This window comes from Carlito syrichta, unplaced genomic scaffold, assembly GCF_000164805.1.
Source record: "Carlito syrichta isolate Samal-C Ts95f unplaced genomic scaffold, Tarsius_syrichta-2.0.1 Scaffold306872, whole genome shotgun sequence".
Lineage (NCBI taxonomy): Eukaryota > Metazoa > Chordata > Mammalia > Primates > Tarsiidae > Carlito > Carlito syrichta.
The window spans coordinates 105,368-121,831 of record NW_007250968.1 but is presented as its reverse complement, the minus strand read 5'-3'; the positions used below and the strand labels follow the sequence as shown (position 1 = coordinate 121,831).

The 16,464-nt window shown below is 51.2% G+C and overlaps 1 protein-coding gene across 1 annotated transcript in view; it reads left to right on the top strand.

The window, feature by feature from the left end:
• Positions 1–1,619: 1,619 nt before the first annotated feature.
• Positions 1,620–16,464, top strand: part of LOC103265835 (serine/threonine-protein kinase 10) — a gene marked incomplete at its 3' end in the record, with an annotated part of 113,034 nt that continues 98,189 nt past the window's right edge. Inside the window, exons 1-5 of the mRNA XM_021715229.1 lie at positions 1,620–1,846; positions 6,872–6,942; positions 8,571–8,671; positions 9,272–9,317; positions 11,579–11,892. Of these exons, the coding sequence (XP_021570904.1) occupies positions 1,620–1,846; positions 6,872–6,942; positions 8,571–8,671; positions 9,272–9,317; positions 11,579–11,892 (759 nt within the window). The remainder of the gene's footprint in view (positions 1,847–6,871; positions 6,943–8,570; positions 8,672–9,271; positions 9,318–11,578; positions 11,893–16,464) is intronic.

Below are 16,464 nucleotides of genomic sequence, written 5' to 3'. Positions count from 1 at the left end.
CATCTATCCACCCTCCCATCCACCCGCTCATTCACTCATGCATCCATCCATCCACCTTCCCATCCACCCACTCATCCATCCATCCATCCACCCACTCATTCGTCCACCCACCCACCTTCCCATCCATCTACTCACCCGTCAGCCTGTCTGCCCACCCACCATCCCACCCCCCACACTCCCAACTGTCTTGTCTGTCCACTGCCTGTTCTCCATGGGGGTAGCTTGAGGTGAATTGGACATGGACTTAGCCTTTCAGAGCTCACAGCCAGGTCAGAGAGAGAATCTGTGATACAGATGACCAGGGCACCAGGCAACTGTGATGGAAGTGCTAACAGAGCCCTACCAGAGACATTCTAGCCAGGGAGAGGCTAGGGTTCTGGGAAGATTCCACGGCCTAAGCTGGGTTGAGTTAGGAGTTAGGTTCTGCGGGCTGGCTAGACATGGGTATATACGGGAGGCATTCCGGATAGAAGAGAGGCACGAAGAAGGCCTGGAGGTAGGGAGTGACGGGGGCTGAGTACATGGGAGTGGTGGACCTGGGGAGGCGGGCAGTCCTTCTCATGAGGGCCTTGAGTGCTGGGCCGGGGAGCTTGGGCTTTATCTGGTCAGCAGCAGGGAGCCATTGAGGCTTCATAGGAAGAGTGTTTCTGGTTAAGGGGCATGGAGGGAGGAACAGGAAAGAGGACTGGCACACAGAGTAGCTGGGCATGAGACCCCTGGGATGACTACCCTCATGGGCTACTGTGGGCTACTCCAGGCCTGGCAGCTGCTTCCCTGCTGTGTGACCTGCGACAAGTCACTTTCTCTCCCTGGGCCGTCCTGGTCTCTTCCTAGCAGGAACTGGCAGTACTGTCCCTCGCGGCCTGTGCTGGAGAGAGGCGGGCTGCTCTGTCCTACCCCAGGACACCAGGAGAGGCCTTGGTGACCTTTTTCATCCTGGGCCACAAGGAACCAGGCCTGCGGAGGGCCAGGCCAAGGGTGCATATGGCTCCACCAACTTTTGCCTGCCTGGAGCCTCAGTGGACCCTGAATCCACAGCGGTACCCACCCTGACTCTATGTCTGCTACCATCAGAACACCCTTCTTGAATCTTTTTTTTTGTGTGTTGGTGTCTCCCTCTGCAGCCCAGGGTGGAGAGCAGCAGCATGGCTCACATCTCACTGCAGCCTCCACCTCCTGGGCTCAGGTGATCCTTCCACCTCCACCTCTGGTGTAGCTTGAAATATAGGTGTGTGTCACCACGCTCAGCACCATTTTTTATTTTTTATGGAGACGAGGTCTCACTACGTTGCCCAGGCTGAACTCCTGGGCTCAAGTGATCCTCCCACCTTGGCCTCCTACAGTGATGGGATTGCAGGTGTGAGCCACTGTGCCTGGTCTACTCTCCTTGAATTGATACTGAGCCCTTTCTGTGCACATAACCTGTTCTGCTGTGACCCCAGCTCCCTTGGAGCCAGTTATCCTCTCTTAGTAGAACAGAACGAAGTCCTTCCTGCTGTGGGTAACAGTTGTCACCGTGAGGAGACAAACTGGCTCCAGGCAGGACCGCACAGCTGTACGAGGTGCCGGACACAGACCAGGCCCCATCTCGGTTCCCATGGCAGAGCCATACTCGACACATGCCTGGCACAGCTGTCCAGAGCAAAGTGGACGGGGAGACGGGACTTTGTCCCCGGCTGCTCTGTTCTGTGGCTGTGACCCATAGCCTGGCTCCCCTTCAGTCAGTCAGCTGGGAGACTTCCGTCACACCCACCACCCAGCCAGGCTGCTGGGAGTCCTCCCTGGCAAGTGACCCCGGCGGGTACCTGTTCTTCTTCCTAGAAAAAGACATGTTTCTGAGAACTGGGTGAGTTTTAGAGCCACCCCCACCTCCGAGGAGGCGTTTTCTGCCAGGACAGGTTGGGGTTGGAAGCTTCAAGAGCAGAGCTGTTCGCTAGAACTTTCTGTAGTGATGGGGATGTTCTATATCTGCCCTGTTCAATGCGATAGGCCCAGTGTGCTTATCTAGCACGTGAAATGTGGTGAATGCAGTCAAGGAACTGAGGTTTCATTTTTATTTTTATTTTTTTTGAGTTGGGAGTCTCATTCTGTCGCCTAGGCTGGAACACAGTGGTACGGTCATGGTCACTGCAGCCTCGACCTGCTGGGTTCAAGTGATCCTTCCACCTCAACCTTCCAAGTAGCTGGAACCACAGGTGCTTGCCTCCACGCCTGGATAATTTTTTGACTTATTGTAGAGACAAGGTCTCACCAAGTTGCCCAGGCTGGTCTCAAACCCCTGGGCCCAGGCAATCCTCTCCTCAGCCTCCCAAAGTGTTGGGATTACAGGTGTAAGCCACTGCACCCAGCCATTTTTATTAATAGCTGCATGTGGCTGGTAGCCACCATATCAGATGGCACAGCTCATATTGCTTTTGAGAAAACAAAGGTGTCCATCTCTAGAAACATTTAAAAAATAATAATTTTCTTAGCTGAGCTCGGTAGCTCAACCTGTAATCCCGTGCCTTGGAGATGAGGTGAGTGGATTGCCTGAGCCCATGGGTTCGAGACCCACCTGGGCAACTTGGTGAGACCTCATCTCTACAATAAATCAAAAAATTAGCTGGGTGTGGTAGCACACACCTGTAGTTCCAGCTACTTGGAAGCCTGAGCAGACGGATTGCTGGAGCCCAGCAGTTCGAGGCTGTGGTGGCCGGGAGCGGCCACTGTACTCCAGTCTGGGCGACAGAGTGAGACTCCAACTCAAAAAAAAATTTTGTTTCTTTCTTTAAGTAGCTTTAGGGGGTACAAATGATTTTTGGTTACATAACTCCTCTGTATAGTGGTGAGGAAGTCTGGGTTTTAAGTGTACCCACCACTCTCACCTGTGTGTATTGTACCTGACAGGTGATTTTTTGGTCCGTCCATCCTTTATCGTTCCCCACTCTGTCTCCAGTGTCCATTACACCATTCTCTACACCTTTGCAGACCTTTAGTTTAGCTCCCACTTTTTTTTTCTTCTTTTTTTTGAGTTAAAGTCTCACTCTGTCGCTCCCGGCCACCGAAGTCTCGACCTGCTGGGCTCCATTGATCCTTCCGCTCAGCCTTCCAAGTGGCTGGAACTACAGGTGCACGCTACCACGCCCAGCTAATTTTTGATTTATTGTAGAGATGAGGTCTCGCCAAGTTGCCCAGGTGAGTCTCGAACTTGCGGGCTCAGGCAATCCACTCACCTCGGCCTCCCAAAGCATGGGATTACAGGCTGAGCCACCGAGCCCGGCCAGCTCCCACTTTTAAGTGAGAACATGCGGTGTTGGGTTTTCTGTTCCTGAGTTAGTTCATGGAGGATGACGCTCTCCAGTTCCATACAAGTCACTGCAAAAGACATTATTTTGTTCTTCCTTTTTTTCTGAATTGGAGTCTCACTCAGTTGCCCACGCTAGAGTGAAGTGGCATGCTCATGGCCACCGCAGCCTTGACTTGCTGGATTCAGGTGATCCTTCCGCTTTAGCCCTCCAAGAAGCTGGAACTACAGGTGTGTGCCACCACGCCCAGCTGATATTTTTATTTATTGTAGAGATGTCTCGCCGTGTTGCCCAGGCTGTTCTTGAACCCGTGGGCTCATGCAGTCCTCTCACCTCAGCCTCCCAATGTGCTGGGATTACAGGTGTGAGCTACCATGCTTGACTGTTCTTTATTATACCTGAATGGTATTCCATGGTGTGTGTTTATGTATGGGGGTGCCAAAAAAATGTATATACATTTTTAAGTATGACGTTTGTAAATGTGTGTACTTTTTTTTTTTTTTTGAGTTGGAATCTCACATTGTCACCCAGGTTGGAGAGCAGTGGCATACTCACAGCCACCACAGCCTCAACCTGCTGGGCTCAGGTGATCCGTCCGCCTCAGTCTTCCAAGTAGCTGAAACCACAGGCATCTGCTGCCACTCCTGGCTAATTTTATTTATTGTAATGATGAAGTCTTGCCCAGTTGCCCAGGCTGATCTCCAACCCGTGGGCTTAGGCAATCCTCTCATCTCAGCCTTCCAAAGTGCTGGGATTACAGGCTTGAGCCACCGTGCCCGGCCGTGTGTACATTTTTAAGCACTCCTGTGTATACATACACACACCACATTGTCATTATCCACTGATCAATGGATGGACATTTAGGTTGATTCTACATGTTTTCATTTGTGAATTGTGTTTTGAGGAACATGTGAGCACAGGGGTCTTTTTTGTATAATGACCTTTCTTCCTTTGGGTAGATACTTAGTAGTGGGATTACTGGGTTGAATGATAGATGTATTTTAGTTCTTTGAGAGTCTGGAAACCTTTAAGGTTAGAGAAAGGGGTCTCTGGCTGTGCAGGCCCCTTTGCACCTCCCATCTGTCCTCGCTGGGACCCCTGTGGACAAGAGTCAGATGGCTCTGGGTGAAAACAGTCTTTATACACCCTGGCTTTTGTTGTGCTGTGTTCCTTGTGTTTGTCCATAGATACATGTGGTTTTATCAAAGGAACTTTGCAGGCTAGCTACAGTTTCATTATCCTGCTTTGTTTTGTAACTATTGTAGCTTAGGTATTTTTTTTCTCATCCATGTATTATTTTCTTATGTATCATCTTAAAGAATTGCTTAGTATCACATTAAGTTGGCCAGGCTTGGTGGCTTATGCCTGTAATCCCAACACTTTGGGAGGGTTAGGATTGAGGCCAGGAGTTTGAGACCAGCCTAGGCAACATAGCTAGACCTTGTCTCTAAAAAAAAAAAAAAAAAAATTAGCAGGGCATGGTGGCATGTGCCTATAGTCTCAGGTACTTGGGAGGCTGAGGCAGGAGGATTGCTTGAGTCCAGGAGATCGAAGCTGGGGTGAGCTGTGATTGTGCCACTGCACTCCATGCTGAGTGACAGAGTGAGTCCCTGACTCAAAACAAAAAAAATCCCATTAAGTTAATTTAACCATTGTCTTTAGGTTATTTCCACCTTTTTTCCATTATGATGGACTAATATGAACATGATCCTGGTACATTTCTTTTGTTATCTTTTTAAAGTTAATTCCTGGCATTAAATTCTCAGGGATGAGGGATAATAGGCTTAAAAGTTATTCTCAAGACTCTTAAATCTTACTGCCAACTGTTATCTTGGAAAGATTGAACCAGTTTCTGTTTTGCTAGTAAGAGGTATCCCATTTTACCACATTGTCCGTGCACTGGCGTTGTATCGCTTGGTTTTGCTCATTGAGTAAGCACAAAGTGACCATTCCCACTGTTTTTTTTTTTTTATTTGAGTTGGAGTCTCACTCTTGTTGCCCAAGCTGGAGCACAGCCTTCCAAGCAGCTGGAACTACAGACATGCACTACCACGCCCGGCTAGTTTTTGTGATTTATTGTAGGGACGAGGTCCCACCAAGTTACCCAGGCTGGTCTCGAACCCCTGGGCTCAGGGAATCCTCTCGCCTCGAACTCTCAAAGGACTGGGATTACAGGCTGAGCCACCATGCCCGGCCCCTTTCCACTTTTTTGGAGGACAGTTCTTCTGGCAGAAGAAACTCATGGTGTCTATTGGCCTGGAGTGCATTTGTCACTGCAGTTTCCTCCAGGTCCCCAGTCATCACCTCCGTGAGGCCTCAGTGAATGTTGCTTTGCAGCTCATGGTGGGCTTGCAAGTGGCAGTGACCCTCATCACACAGTGTTGTGTAGTATAGCACTTGTCTAGGTGTCGGCCCCTTGAGATGGGGAAACTCATTTCCTTCTTGGTGGCATGTAACAGGAGTCCAAAAGGGTGTTTATGGGCTCCCATAACTGAAAGGTCTGAGAGGTAGGGGCTACCTTCAGGAACAGCTGGCTCCAGGTGCTCCACAGAATCATCAGTGCTCTCCCCTCCTCCATTAGTGGGCCCAGCTTCCCTGGCCTTGGCCTCATCTCAGGCAGGCTGTCAAAGGAGTGGGAAGATGGACTACAAGACCCCCTGGCCTTCCAGTATCAACCCCAGAGAAAGAAAGAGCTGCTTTCCTGATAACTTTATTATTATTATTTATTTTTTTATTTTTATTTTTGAGTGCGGTCTCACTCTGTCTCTCAGGCTGGAGTATAGTGGCATGATCACAGCTCACCGCAGCATTGGCCTCCTGGTCTCAGGCGATCCTTCCGCCTTAGCCTCCTAAGTAACTGGACTATAGGCATGCGCCGCTACGCCTGGCTAGCTTTCTTGACAGTTTTAACAAACATACAAAAAAACCTCAGACAAACCAAAAAAACCACCCAGGTACCATCCCGTTGGCCTCCTTGGGTCACATGCCCAGGACTCTCTGAACTAGTGCTGGTGACAAGGCTCAGCACTGTGATCGACTGCTCCTCGGGCATACATCTGACCAGGGCGGGTGGCCTGGGAGTGAAGGAGAGGCAGTTGCCACAGGAAACTAGAGTTTTGACAGCACCAGGGGGAATGGATGTCAGCCAGGCAACTCCCCCCTTGCACCCTTCACCCAGGATTTGTTTCAGGCTCCAGGCCTGAAGTTAGGGTGTCCCCAGAGCAGGCCCCTCGGGCTCTTTGCCCTTGTGTCCTCGATTACTCTTCTTGAGGCCAGACATATGCTCGTTTCACAGGGTGTTGCTGATCTGACCCTGGTCTCTGCATCTACCTTTCTCATCTGCAGAGTGGGCGGTGGGGGTTTGGTGCTTAGGAGTGGTGGCTCAGGTTCCTGAGGTCTGTGGTATCAGTTGTTTCCTAGGAAGATGAGGAGGGACACAGTGACCCGCTAGGAGCAAAGGGGAGGGCCTGGGGGTGGTAACCCTGCTGGCCACAGGAAGCCCCCTGACTGGGCTGGCTGGGCCCCTGGGGTGGAGCAGGGGTCCCCACTGGGAGGGTTGTCTCCACCTCCTTCCCTTGCTGGCACAGGGGGAGGATTGTTCCTGCAGAGGTGCCAGTGCCAGAAAACACAAGAGGCCACTGTGTGTCTGCCCTCCAGGGTGTGGGCCGAGGTGTTAGTCACTCAGGCCAGAGTGGAGGGCTGGGCTGGGGCGCCCCTCATCCCTCGCTGGACCCCTGCCTTGCCTCAGCCTGTGAAAGAGACGGATATCAGAGAGAGCCACAGGCAGCCACTTGTTCTTTCTGCGATTCCTCTCCTGTCAACACCCACGTGGGCCCCATCCACTCGGACTGCTCAGCTTTCCAAGACCCACCCGCTCTCTAAGATGGCCTGACTTCAGAGCACAGAGAGAGCTTGGGCTTTATTTCCCCACTCTCCCACTGTGTACAGGGGAAACTAAGGCCCACGCAGGACATTTTTCTTTTTTCTTTTTGGTAGAGATGAGGTCTTGCTATGTTGCCCAGACTGTTCGCAAACTCCTGGGCTCAGGCAATCTGCCCACCTCGGCCTCCCAAAGTGCTGGGATTACAGGCATGAGCCACTATGCCCGACCTTAGACAGGACTTGCAAAACATACAGGTCCTCTGACTAAGGAGTCAGGTACATGGACTTTGAAGTCACACAGGTCAGAATTCAACTCCTAACCCTGTTATGTACCTGTTGTGTGACCTTGGACAGGTGACTTCATCTGTCTGAGCCTCAGTTGTTTATACATACATATAATAAAACTGGTAATAGTGAGTTGTAAAAATTGATTGAGGGGTCAGACAGTGTCTCTCGTGTCTGCTCTTGGCTCTAGTGTCTTGGACCAAGTTTCGCTTTCAGGCTCCCCTTGGGAGCTCTGGGCTGGTTGCCTTGGAGGGCTTGTGCAATCTCAGCTGTCTCTGAAGTTGTTCTGAGTTTGCAGTTAATTGGCTTCTTGGTCACGTGCCTGATCCTGAGCTAATCACTGTTGCCAGAGGGAGCACAGTGTTCTGATTGGCCAGGGTGAGTACCCATTTCTAGATACAGATGAAATAATCCCCAGTGAGGCTTAGGAACTGGGAAGGAGGACAGCTTGGTTTTGTTGAAGAAAAATGAGGAATGCTCTGGGAGGGCAGTGATTCCCACACGCAAGTCATCTCCTTCTAGGTAGAGACTGTTAGTCTCTTTTGCTAAAGAACTGTCTCGCTCCTTTTTTTTTTTTTTTTTTGAGTTGGGAGTCTTACTCTTGTCGCCCAGGCTGGAGTGCAGTGGCACGCTCATGGCTACCACAGCTTCGACCTGCTGGGCTCATGCGATCCTTCTGCCTCAGCCTTCCAAGTAGCTGGAACTACAGGCGTGTGCCACCATGCCCAGCTATGTTTATTTATTTATTTATTATAGAGATGAGGTCTCACCAAGTTGCCCAGGCTGGTCTCAAACCTGTGGGCTCAGGCAATCCTCTCACCTCGGCCTCCCAAAGTGCTGGGATTATAGGTGTGAGCCATGGTGCCCAGGCTTGTTTCACTCATTATTTAGCCAAGTAAATAATAGTGAAATGAATGAATGAATGAATGATTGAATGAATGGGGGGAAAGCTGTTTCCTGGAAGCACTGTGTGAGGAGAGCACTGGCCTGGGAACCAGAAGACCATCACAGCTCTCAGGTCATCCTGGCAGGTTCTGCCTGTTACCTCCGCAAACCTCTGAATGCTTGCCTGGGAAATAGGCATGGTAACTAATACCTATTTTGATGGTCTGTTGGCAGGTTACATTCTGGCTGAGCTGTCTGCAGCTGCCAAGCACTCTCAGTGGGAATTGCTGTCGGCCATGGTTGTCACTTATCTTTACCAAAGGGCGATGGAGCAGGCAATGCTGGGCATGTACAAAGAGGGGTCTTTGGGGAAGTGATTTGGAGCCAGGGTCTTTGAGCAAGGCAGGCTTACATTTGGATCCAACCTTGCCCTCCACCCCGCTCACTGTGTGACGTGGGGCAAATGGCCCTGCCTCTCCGAATCTCAGTCTCCTCACCTGTAAACTGGGAATGATAATGTCTGTCTTCTAGGGCAGGATGGATGATGAAGTGAGAAATTCTGCGTAAGTCCTGTCCCGGCACACAGTGAGGCTCTGTCAGGACTGTTTTTGTTATCATCAACCGTTATTACACCTTCTGTGGCCTCAAGGTGGTGGACCACTGCCTCAGCCAGGCTTTGAAGGAATTTAAGTTCGGCCAAGTCTCTGGGCCATGGTTTCTATGGACTGCTCTCTGGCAGACTCGGGTCTCTGTGGAATCCCAGCAAGGGGCTGGGACGGGCGTGCCTCGTGTTGACACTGGCACCAGCTGGAGGCCCAGCCCTGCGGTCAGCACCTCCGCCTTTCAGCTTGTCGGGAGAGGCATGGTTTGTGCACTCCTGGAAATGGTCCCTGCCTAGGCCTCCTCCACCTTCAGGAAACCTCCACCCTTTTCAGGAAAAGGTGATATGCAGCCTTCCTCACCAGTGCTCGGGAGTGGAAGGTGAGTGAGTGAAGAGGTGGCCTTTGCCCAGTTCAGCGTGGTCAGGAGGGCTGCCTTGGTCACCTGGCCCTCACTCTAGGCACCCAGCTAAGCCCTGGTTCCCAGCCTCACTTCTCTTCTGGACTGGAGAAAAGGAGGAGGGGAAGGAGGAAGAGGGGACGGAGGAGGGAGGGAGAGGATAGGTAGAGGAGGAGGAGTGTTGTGCAGAAATGAAAGGATTCTTTGCCAGCCCTCTGGTGGGGACATAAAAATGATCAGCTTTACAAGATATGGAAAGACAGGTACATAATCAGTCAAGTGTGTGTGTGTGTGTGTGTGTGAGAGAGAGAGAGAGAGAGAGAGAGAGAGAGAGGAGAAAGAGAGACGGAGTGTGAGTGTGAGTGCACTTGCACCTGATGACTCAGTTGATAGGTTTCTAATATGTTTTGACTAAACTTTCCACACTGAGGGGAGACCCCGCAGGGGAAGGGCCCTGTGAGCAGGGAGATTCTAGGGCCAGGACTGACCCTGGAGAATAGCCCTGCGTGAAGATCTTCCCCTGAGCTGGGCTCCTGGGCCTGAGGCAGGAGGTGTCAAAGACTCTGGCTCAAGAGGGACTTTGATGGTGGAAGAGTGTGGCCCCAAGAGTGTGCAGATTTGGGTGTGGGACTGCCAGCGTTTTAAATATGCTCTGCCATCTCACTCGCCAGGCCTCTGCCCCAGTCTCCTCATCTGTCCATGTGGTGAGGATAACCCCACATCGTAGGGTGGGCGAGGAGGTAAGTGAGTTAACATGCATGAGGAGGCCGGGCTCGGTGGCTCAGCCTGTCATCCCAGCACTTTGGGAGACTGAGGTGAGTGGATTGCCTGAGCCCGCAGGTTCGAGACCAGCCCGGGCAACTTGGCGAGACCTTGTCTCTATAATAAAATAAAATAAAATAAAAATAGCCGGGCCTGGTAGCGCATGTCTGTAGTTCTGGCTACTCAGAAGACTGAGGTGGATGGATCGCCGGAGCCCAGCAGGTCGACGCTGGGGTGGCCACGAGCGTGCGTGCCACTGTAATCCAGCTTGGGCGAAGGAGTGAGACTCCAACTCAAAAAAACAAACAAACAAAAAAACATGCATGAGGAGTATAGATCGGTGCCCCTTGCAAAGTGGGCTCTAGTGGGTCCGTGATACACATGAAGCTCATTATCCCTGCATGGGAGCCTGGGCACTTCATGGCTCAATAAGCAAAATATTTACCCAAACTAACAGTAAATGTACAAAAAAGCAAATGAACATCCAAATGGCCTGTTTGGATATCAGAGATGTGTAGGCAAGAGGGAGAGACCGAGAGGTTGGTTAATGGTACAAACGTACAGGTAGATGGACGGAATCAGTTCTGATGTATGATAGCAAAGTAGGGTGAGTAGCTGGAAGAGGCCTGGTGCAATGGCTCACACCTGTAATCCCAGCACTGTGGGAGGCTGAGGCAAGAGGGACTGCCTGAGCTCCGGAGCTTGAGGCCAGCTCAGGCAACTTGGCAAGACCTCATCTCTACAATAAATAAAAAAATTAGCCAGGTGTGGTAGTGTATGCCTGGAGTCCCAGCTACTGGGAAGGCTGAGGTGGAAGGATCGCTTGAGCCCAGGAGGTTGAAGCTGTGGTGAGCCGTGAATGTGCCACTGCACCCCAGCCTGGGTGACAGAATGAGACTCTGACTCAAAAACAAACAAAGTTGCTGGAAGAAAGGACTTGGTTGTTTCTGACACAGAGATGGTAAATGTTCCTGGTGATGGGTAGCCCAGATGCCCTGACCTGATCACTATAGCCTATGCGTGCAACAAGTGCCCACATGTGCTCCATAAATATCTATTTTACATATCAATGCAAAATTGCCAGTTTGAATCACCCCTTAGCATTGCTTCCTTCCAGAAGGATCCTGGTGGGATTGGGGCCCTCTCCTAGCCCCCACACACCCTCCTGAGTGGCTGTCTCATCACTCTCAGTAGAGGCTCTGTCTCCTTGGCTCAAGCAATTCTCTGGCCTCGGCCTCCCAAAGTACTGGGATTATAGGCATGAGCCGCTGTGCCCTGCTTGAGTTGGATTTTTTTTTTTTTACTGAACAAATGGACCATCTTCCCATGTTGGTATTTGTAGAGCTGTCCCATTCTTAGATTTTTATTTATTCCATGCTGTGGGTGTATTGTACTTTATAATTATTATTATTAAGCACAGACACGGCTTCCTATGTGGCTCCCCTGTGCTGACATGCTGTGTGGCACTGACCTTCATTGAGAACAATGTGTGTCCCGCGTCAGTGCCTCGGCCCCCATCTGCACATCCGGCCTCTGTTTTCACACTCATGTGGGGCACTCTGGGCCTGTGTCCAAGGGTCAGTTTCCTGCCGAGCATGCTTTGTTGACCTTCTGTGTCTCCTCTGTGCAGGCCAAAAATAAGGAGACGGGTGCCCTGGCAGCGGCCAAGGTCATCGAGACCAAGAGTGAGGAGGAGCTGGAGGACTACATCGTGGAGATCGAGATCCTGGCCACCTGTGACCACCCCTACATTGTGAAGCTCCTGGGAGCCTACTACTATGATGGGAAGCTGTGGGTAAGCTGCTGCCCTGTCCAGCCTGGCTTGGTGCTCGGGGGCCTGTCTTGAGGCCCTCGGCTCCTTCTCAGCATCTGCTCTGAGGGCAAGGAGAAGTGGCCAGGGGGCTCTAGGCCCCCGGGGCCCCTTTTCCGGTAGGGTCTCCACACTGGGGTACAGCATCACTGATTGGGGGCAGGGAGGAGCTGCATATGTCTATAGCCTAGCCTTGAATCCCAGCCCTGCCGTTTACAAGCTGAAGAACCTAGACAGGGTCTTAACCTTTAACTCCATGCTTCAGTTTCTCCATCTATAAGATGGGGATAATAACTGGATCTCGCTTATAGAATTGTTATGGGGATTAGATGAGTTAATTTGTGGTAGGTTCCTGGAGGTGTGCGGGGTGCACATGAGAGCTCAGGAAGTGTGACTGTTTTATTATTTGTGGTGTGGCTCCTTCTGGCACTGCTGTGGCCACTACGGGGCTTTCCTTTTGATGCTGCACTGAAGAAGGGGGCCCCTGACCAGCTCTCCATCAGCATTGTCCTTCTGTGAGCGCCTGCAGATGCAGCTTCAAGCTGTGCCCGCCCAGCTCAGCACCACCCTTGGCTTCCATGGAGGAGCCGTGGTGGCCCCTGGGTGTTTGCAAGACGAGCCTGCCTGCAGTGTGGCCCCTATTCATGCTCTCCTAGTTTTGTTTCGTTTTTTGAGTCAGGGTCTCACTCTGTCGCTTTTTTAGGTCATGGGGACCCAGTGACAGTTTTCTGCAGGGGAGAGACACATATTCTGTGTTTTATAAAGAAACCAGGTTTGGGGGGCTAGAAAAAGCATTGAGGCCATTCAGGAAGTGGTAAGAATAGGCTAGGCCAAAAGCCCAAGGATGGGACATGGAACATCATCCTGTCAGGAGAGGCTGCAGTTGGGGGGACATTTGACCTGGGTCTTGCAGGACGCATTGAAGTCCTCCAGAGGGATGAGAGAAAGAAGGGGATAAGCAGAGGGACCCGCATGTACATCAGCGTGGAAGGGAGATGTCTGTGGTTCTGAGATACGAGGTGGGAGGCTACACCGGCCCTTAGGTGTTTTCCTTCTGTGCAATGTTCTCAGGCCCGCCTTGTGGCCAGGCCTGGCCTCCTCCTCTAAATAGTGGTTATCAAACTTAAACAAGCATCAAAGTCACCTAGAAGGCTCCTTAGCTGGGCCCTGCCCCAGAGTCCTGTGGCCTCAGGAACCAGCTTTTCTGTGTGGCGGTCTTTTTCAAAACCAGTCCTGGTCCTGGGGTCTGCTCCAGGGCTTTGGCTGTTGTCCAAGTGTCCTGGGTCCTTCCTGGAGCCATGGTAGCCAGGGACTGGTGTTCCCCACCCCTCTGAACCAGGTGGAGGTCAATCACCAAACCACCCATGCACAATCCAACAAGATTAGCTCATTTTCTTCCAGAATTTGTAATTGGAGCAAAGTCCTTCTAGTGGTTTCTTATTGCCACTTCTGCTTTTGAATATCAAATGGTGCAAGTGGGAAAAAATAACCTAAAATGCTCTAGACCAGTGCCTTCGATAGAAATAGAATGTGAGGGCTGGGTTCGGTGGCTCAGCCTGTAATCCTAACACTTTGGGAGGCTGAGGCGAGTGGATTGTCTGAGCCCGTGGATTTGAGACCAGCCCGGGCAACTTGGCGAGACCTTGTCTCCACAATAAAATAAAAAAGAGCTGGGTGTGGTAGCGCGCACTTGTAGTTCCCACTATTTGGAAGACTGAGGTGGAAGGATCACCAGTGACCAGCAGGTCGATGCTGGCGTGGCCTTGAGTGTGACACGGTACTCCAGTCTGGGCAACAGAGTGAGACTCCAACTCAAGTTAAAAAAAAAGAAAGAAAGAAATAGAATGTGAGCTGTGGGTACATTGTTTTAAATTGCTAACAGCCGTATCAAAAGCAGCAAAAAGATGGCCAGGCGTGGTGGCTCATGACTGTAAGCCCAGCACTTTAGGAGGCTAAGGTGGCATTGCTTGAGCCCGGGCATTCAAGACCAGACTAAGCAACATAGTGAAATCTCATCTCTAGAAAATAATTAGCTTGGCGTGGTGGTACATACCTGTAGTCCCAACTACTCAGGAGGCTGAAGCAGGAGGATTGTCTGAGTCCAGGAGTTTGAGGGTGCAGTGAGCTATTACTACAGTGAGTTGTAGTCCTGAGTAGCTGGGACTACAGGTGTGTGCCACCATGCCCCGCTAAATTTTTTATTTTATGTAGAGATAGTATCTTGCTCAGGCTGGTCTCACACTTCTGGATATAAGTAATCCTCCTGCCTTGCTCTCCCAAAGTGCTGGGATTACCGGCCTGAGCCACTGTGCCCAGCCTCTGAGTCTATTTCTGTATCTCCAAAATGGGGAAGATGATAAAACCTTGCCCAGAGCATATCTGAAGGATTAAGTGAGCCTTGTGGTCTGGGTGTGGGCATCCTTGTCTGGCCAGAGTGTAGTAAATACCACTGCCCTTCCTGCTCGTTCTCCCCCAGGTCTTTCTTTATCTTTATTTTTTAAAGATGAGGTCTTGCCATGTTTCCCAGGCTAGCCTGAATTCCTGGCCTCAAGCGATCCAGTAGCTGAAATTTCAGGCGTGAGCCACTGCGCCTGGCTCCCTCAAGTCTCCCTTTCCATTCTCACAACCCCATCTGGCACTCTGTTCCCCATGGCCCTGTCTCTTCTGGCTTCTCTTCCTTTGACCTGGCGAACTTTTCCGAGGCTTCCCTGTGATCAGGTCACCTCCGGACAATAAGAAAGGTGACATCAGGGGATGTGAGGACATCGGCTCAGAGCAAAGAAAGGCCTTTTGCAGGCCCAGCAGGTCTGGCTGCCCCCAGACTACCCTGAGGACCCAGCACAGGTCAAGGTCAAAAGTCCCTCTGCCCCAGACTTCCTCTGGTCAGGAGATTTTTGCAGCAAGTTTATCGGCATGGGAATCTCCCTGCTGACTGCCAAAGTGATGAGTCCTGTGCTTGGTATTGAAGGCCTGCACAGCCTTGGGGTCTTCCTGGGTTTCTCCAGGTGTGAACTTAATATCCTGTCTGCCGAACATTGGCAAAAGTGATGTGCCTTGTAAGACTTCGTGGTAGAGCTCCCTCTCCCAGCCCTCATTCATTCTCCGATCTCCTTTTATTTATTTATTTATTTTTGAGTTGGAGTCTCACTCTGTTACCCAGGCTGGAGTGCAGTAGCACACTCATGGCCACTGCACCCTCAACCTGCTGGGCTCAGGCGATCCTTCTGTCTAAGCCTTGCATGTAGCTGGAACTACAGGTGTGTGCCACCATGCCTGACTAATTTTTTATTTTATTATTACTTATTGTAGAGACGAGGCCTCAAGAAGTTTCCCAGGCTGGTCTTGAACCCTTGGGCTCAGACAATCCTCTCACCTCTGCCTCCCAAAGTGTTGGGATTGCAGGTATGAGCCACTGTGCCCAGCTAATTTTTCTTAGTTTATTGTAGAGATGAGGTCTTGCCAAGTTGTCCAAGCTGGTCTTGAACCCCTGAACTCGGGCAGTCCTCCTGCCTCAGCCTCCCAAAGTACTGGAATTACAGGCGTGAGCTACTGCATCTAGCATCCCACCTCCTAATAATTGATGTTTCTTAAAGATGACTCACTTTTTAGAAATTAAATACATTTACTTAAAAGTAGCCTTCATCTCACTACCCTAAACGGAAAACAAGGACCCACTCATCACAAATAGAAATAAAAGAAAATAAATGGATTCTGTTGAGTTCTATCTCCATCCCTTCACCTTCAAAGCCCTGGTCCTGAGCCCGGCCCTCTGGGAGATTTTCATGATGGGAAAGGTGAACAAGAACTGTGGAGGGGTGCTTTTGCTCCTTGGTGCTGTGTGGTCCCCCAAAGTCACCTCCTGGGGATGTGCTGGGCAGGTGAGGGCACATAGATTGGGCCGGGCCCCTTGAGGTCAGCAGTGGGGACAGTCCTCATAGGGGTGAGACAGCGAGGGCCAGGGTGACTCATCCAGGTTTACCTGAGGGGACAGGCAGAGTCTGGGCTTGAACTCCTCCCCACCCAGAGGCCAGGGGTCCTGCTACCAGGCTTACGTCTTGGCTCTCATTGACTATACTGGGCTGCAGTGCTTTTAACTGTGGGATCCTTTTCTCTTGAAATATCTGCAGAAGTCCTAGTGGGCAGCAGAGAAAACAGCAGCTGCCCTAAGTTGGGGTGACAGGCCTTCCCTTAACCCCAATTCTGCGATGGTCCCAGAGTTACCCCTGGGCCTTTGGGGCACTGGTCTATACCAGGGCTTCTCTGCGTTGACACTGTAGGCATTTGGGCAGGGAGATTCTCTGTGTGGGGCTGTTCTGTGTGTTGTAGGGTATTTGGTGGCATCTCTGGCATCTACCCACTGGATGCCATTGTTACCTTACCCACTAGTTGTAATGACCAAAAATTTTACATGATGTTGTCAAATGTCCCCTGAGGGGCAGATTGCCCTGGGTGAGAAACTCTGGTCTCTACTACTCAGATCCTCTTGCCGTTGGGGGTAACAGGGTGTCTGCCATGCCAGGCAGGCTGTGAGCCATACCCCCCCCCCCCCTCCCCCCC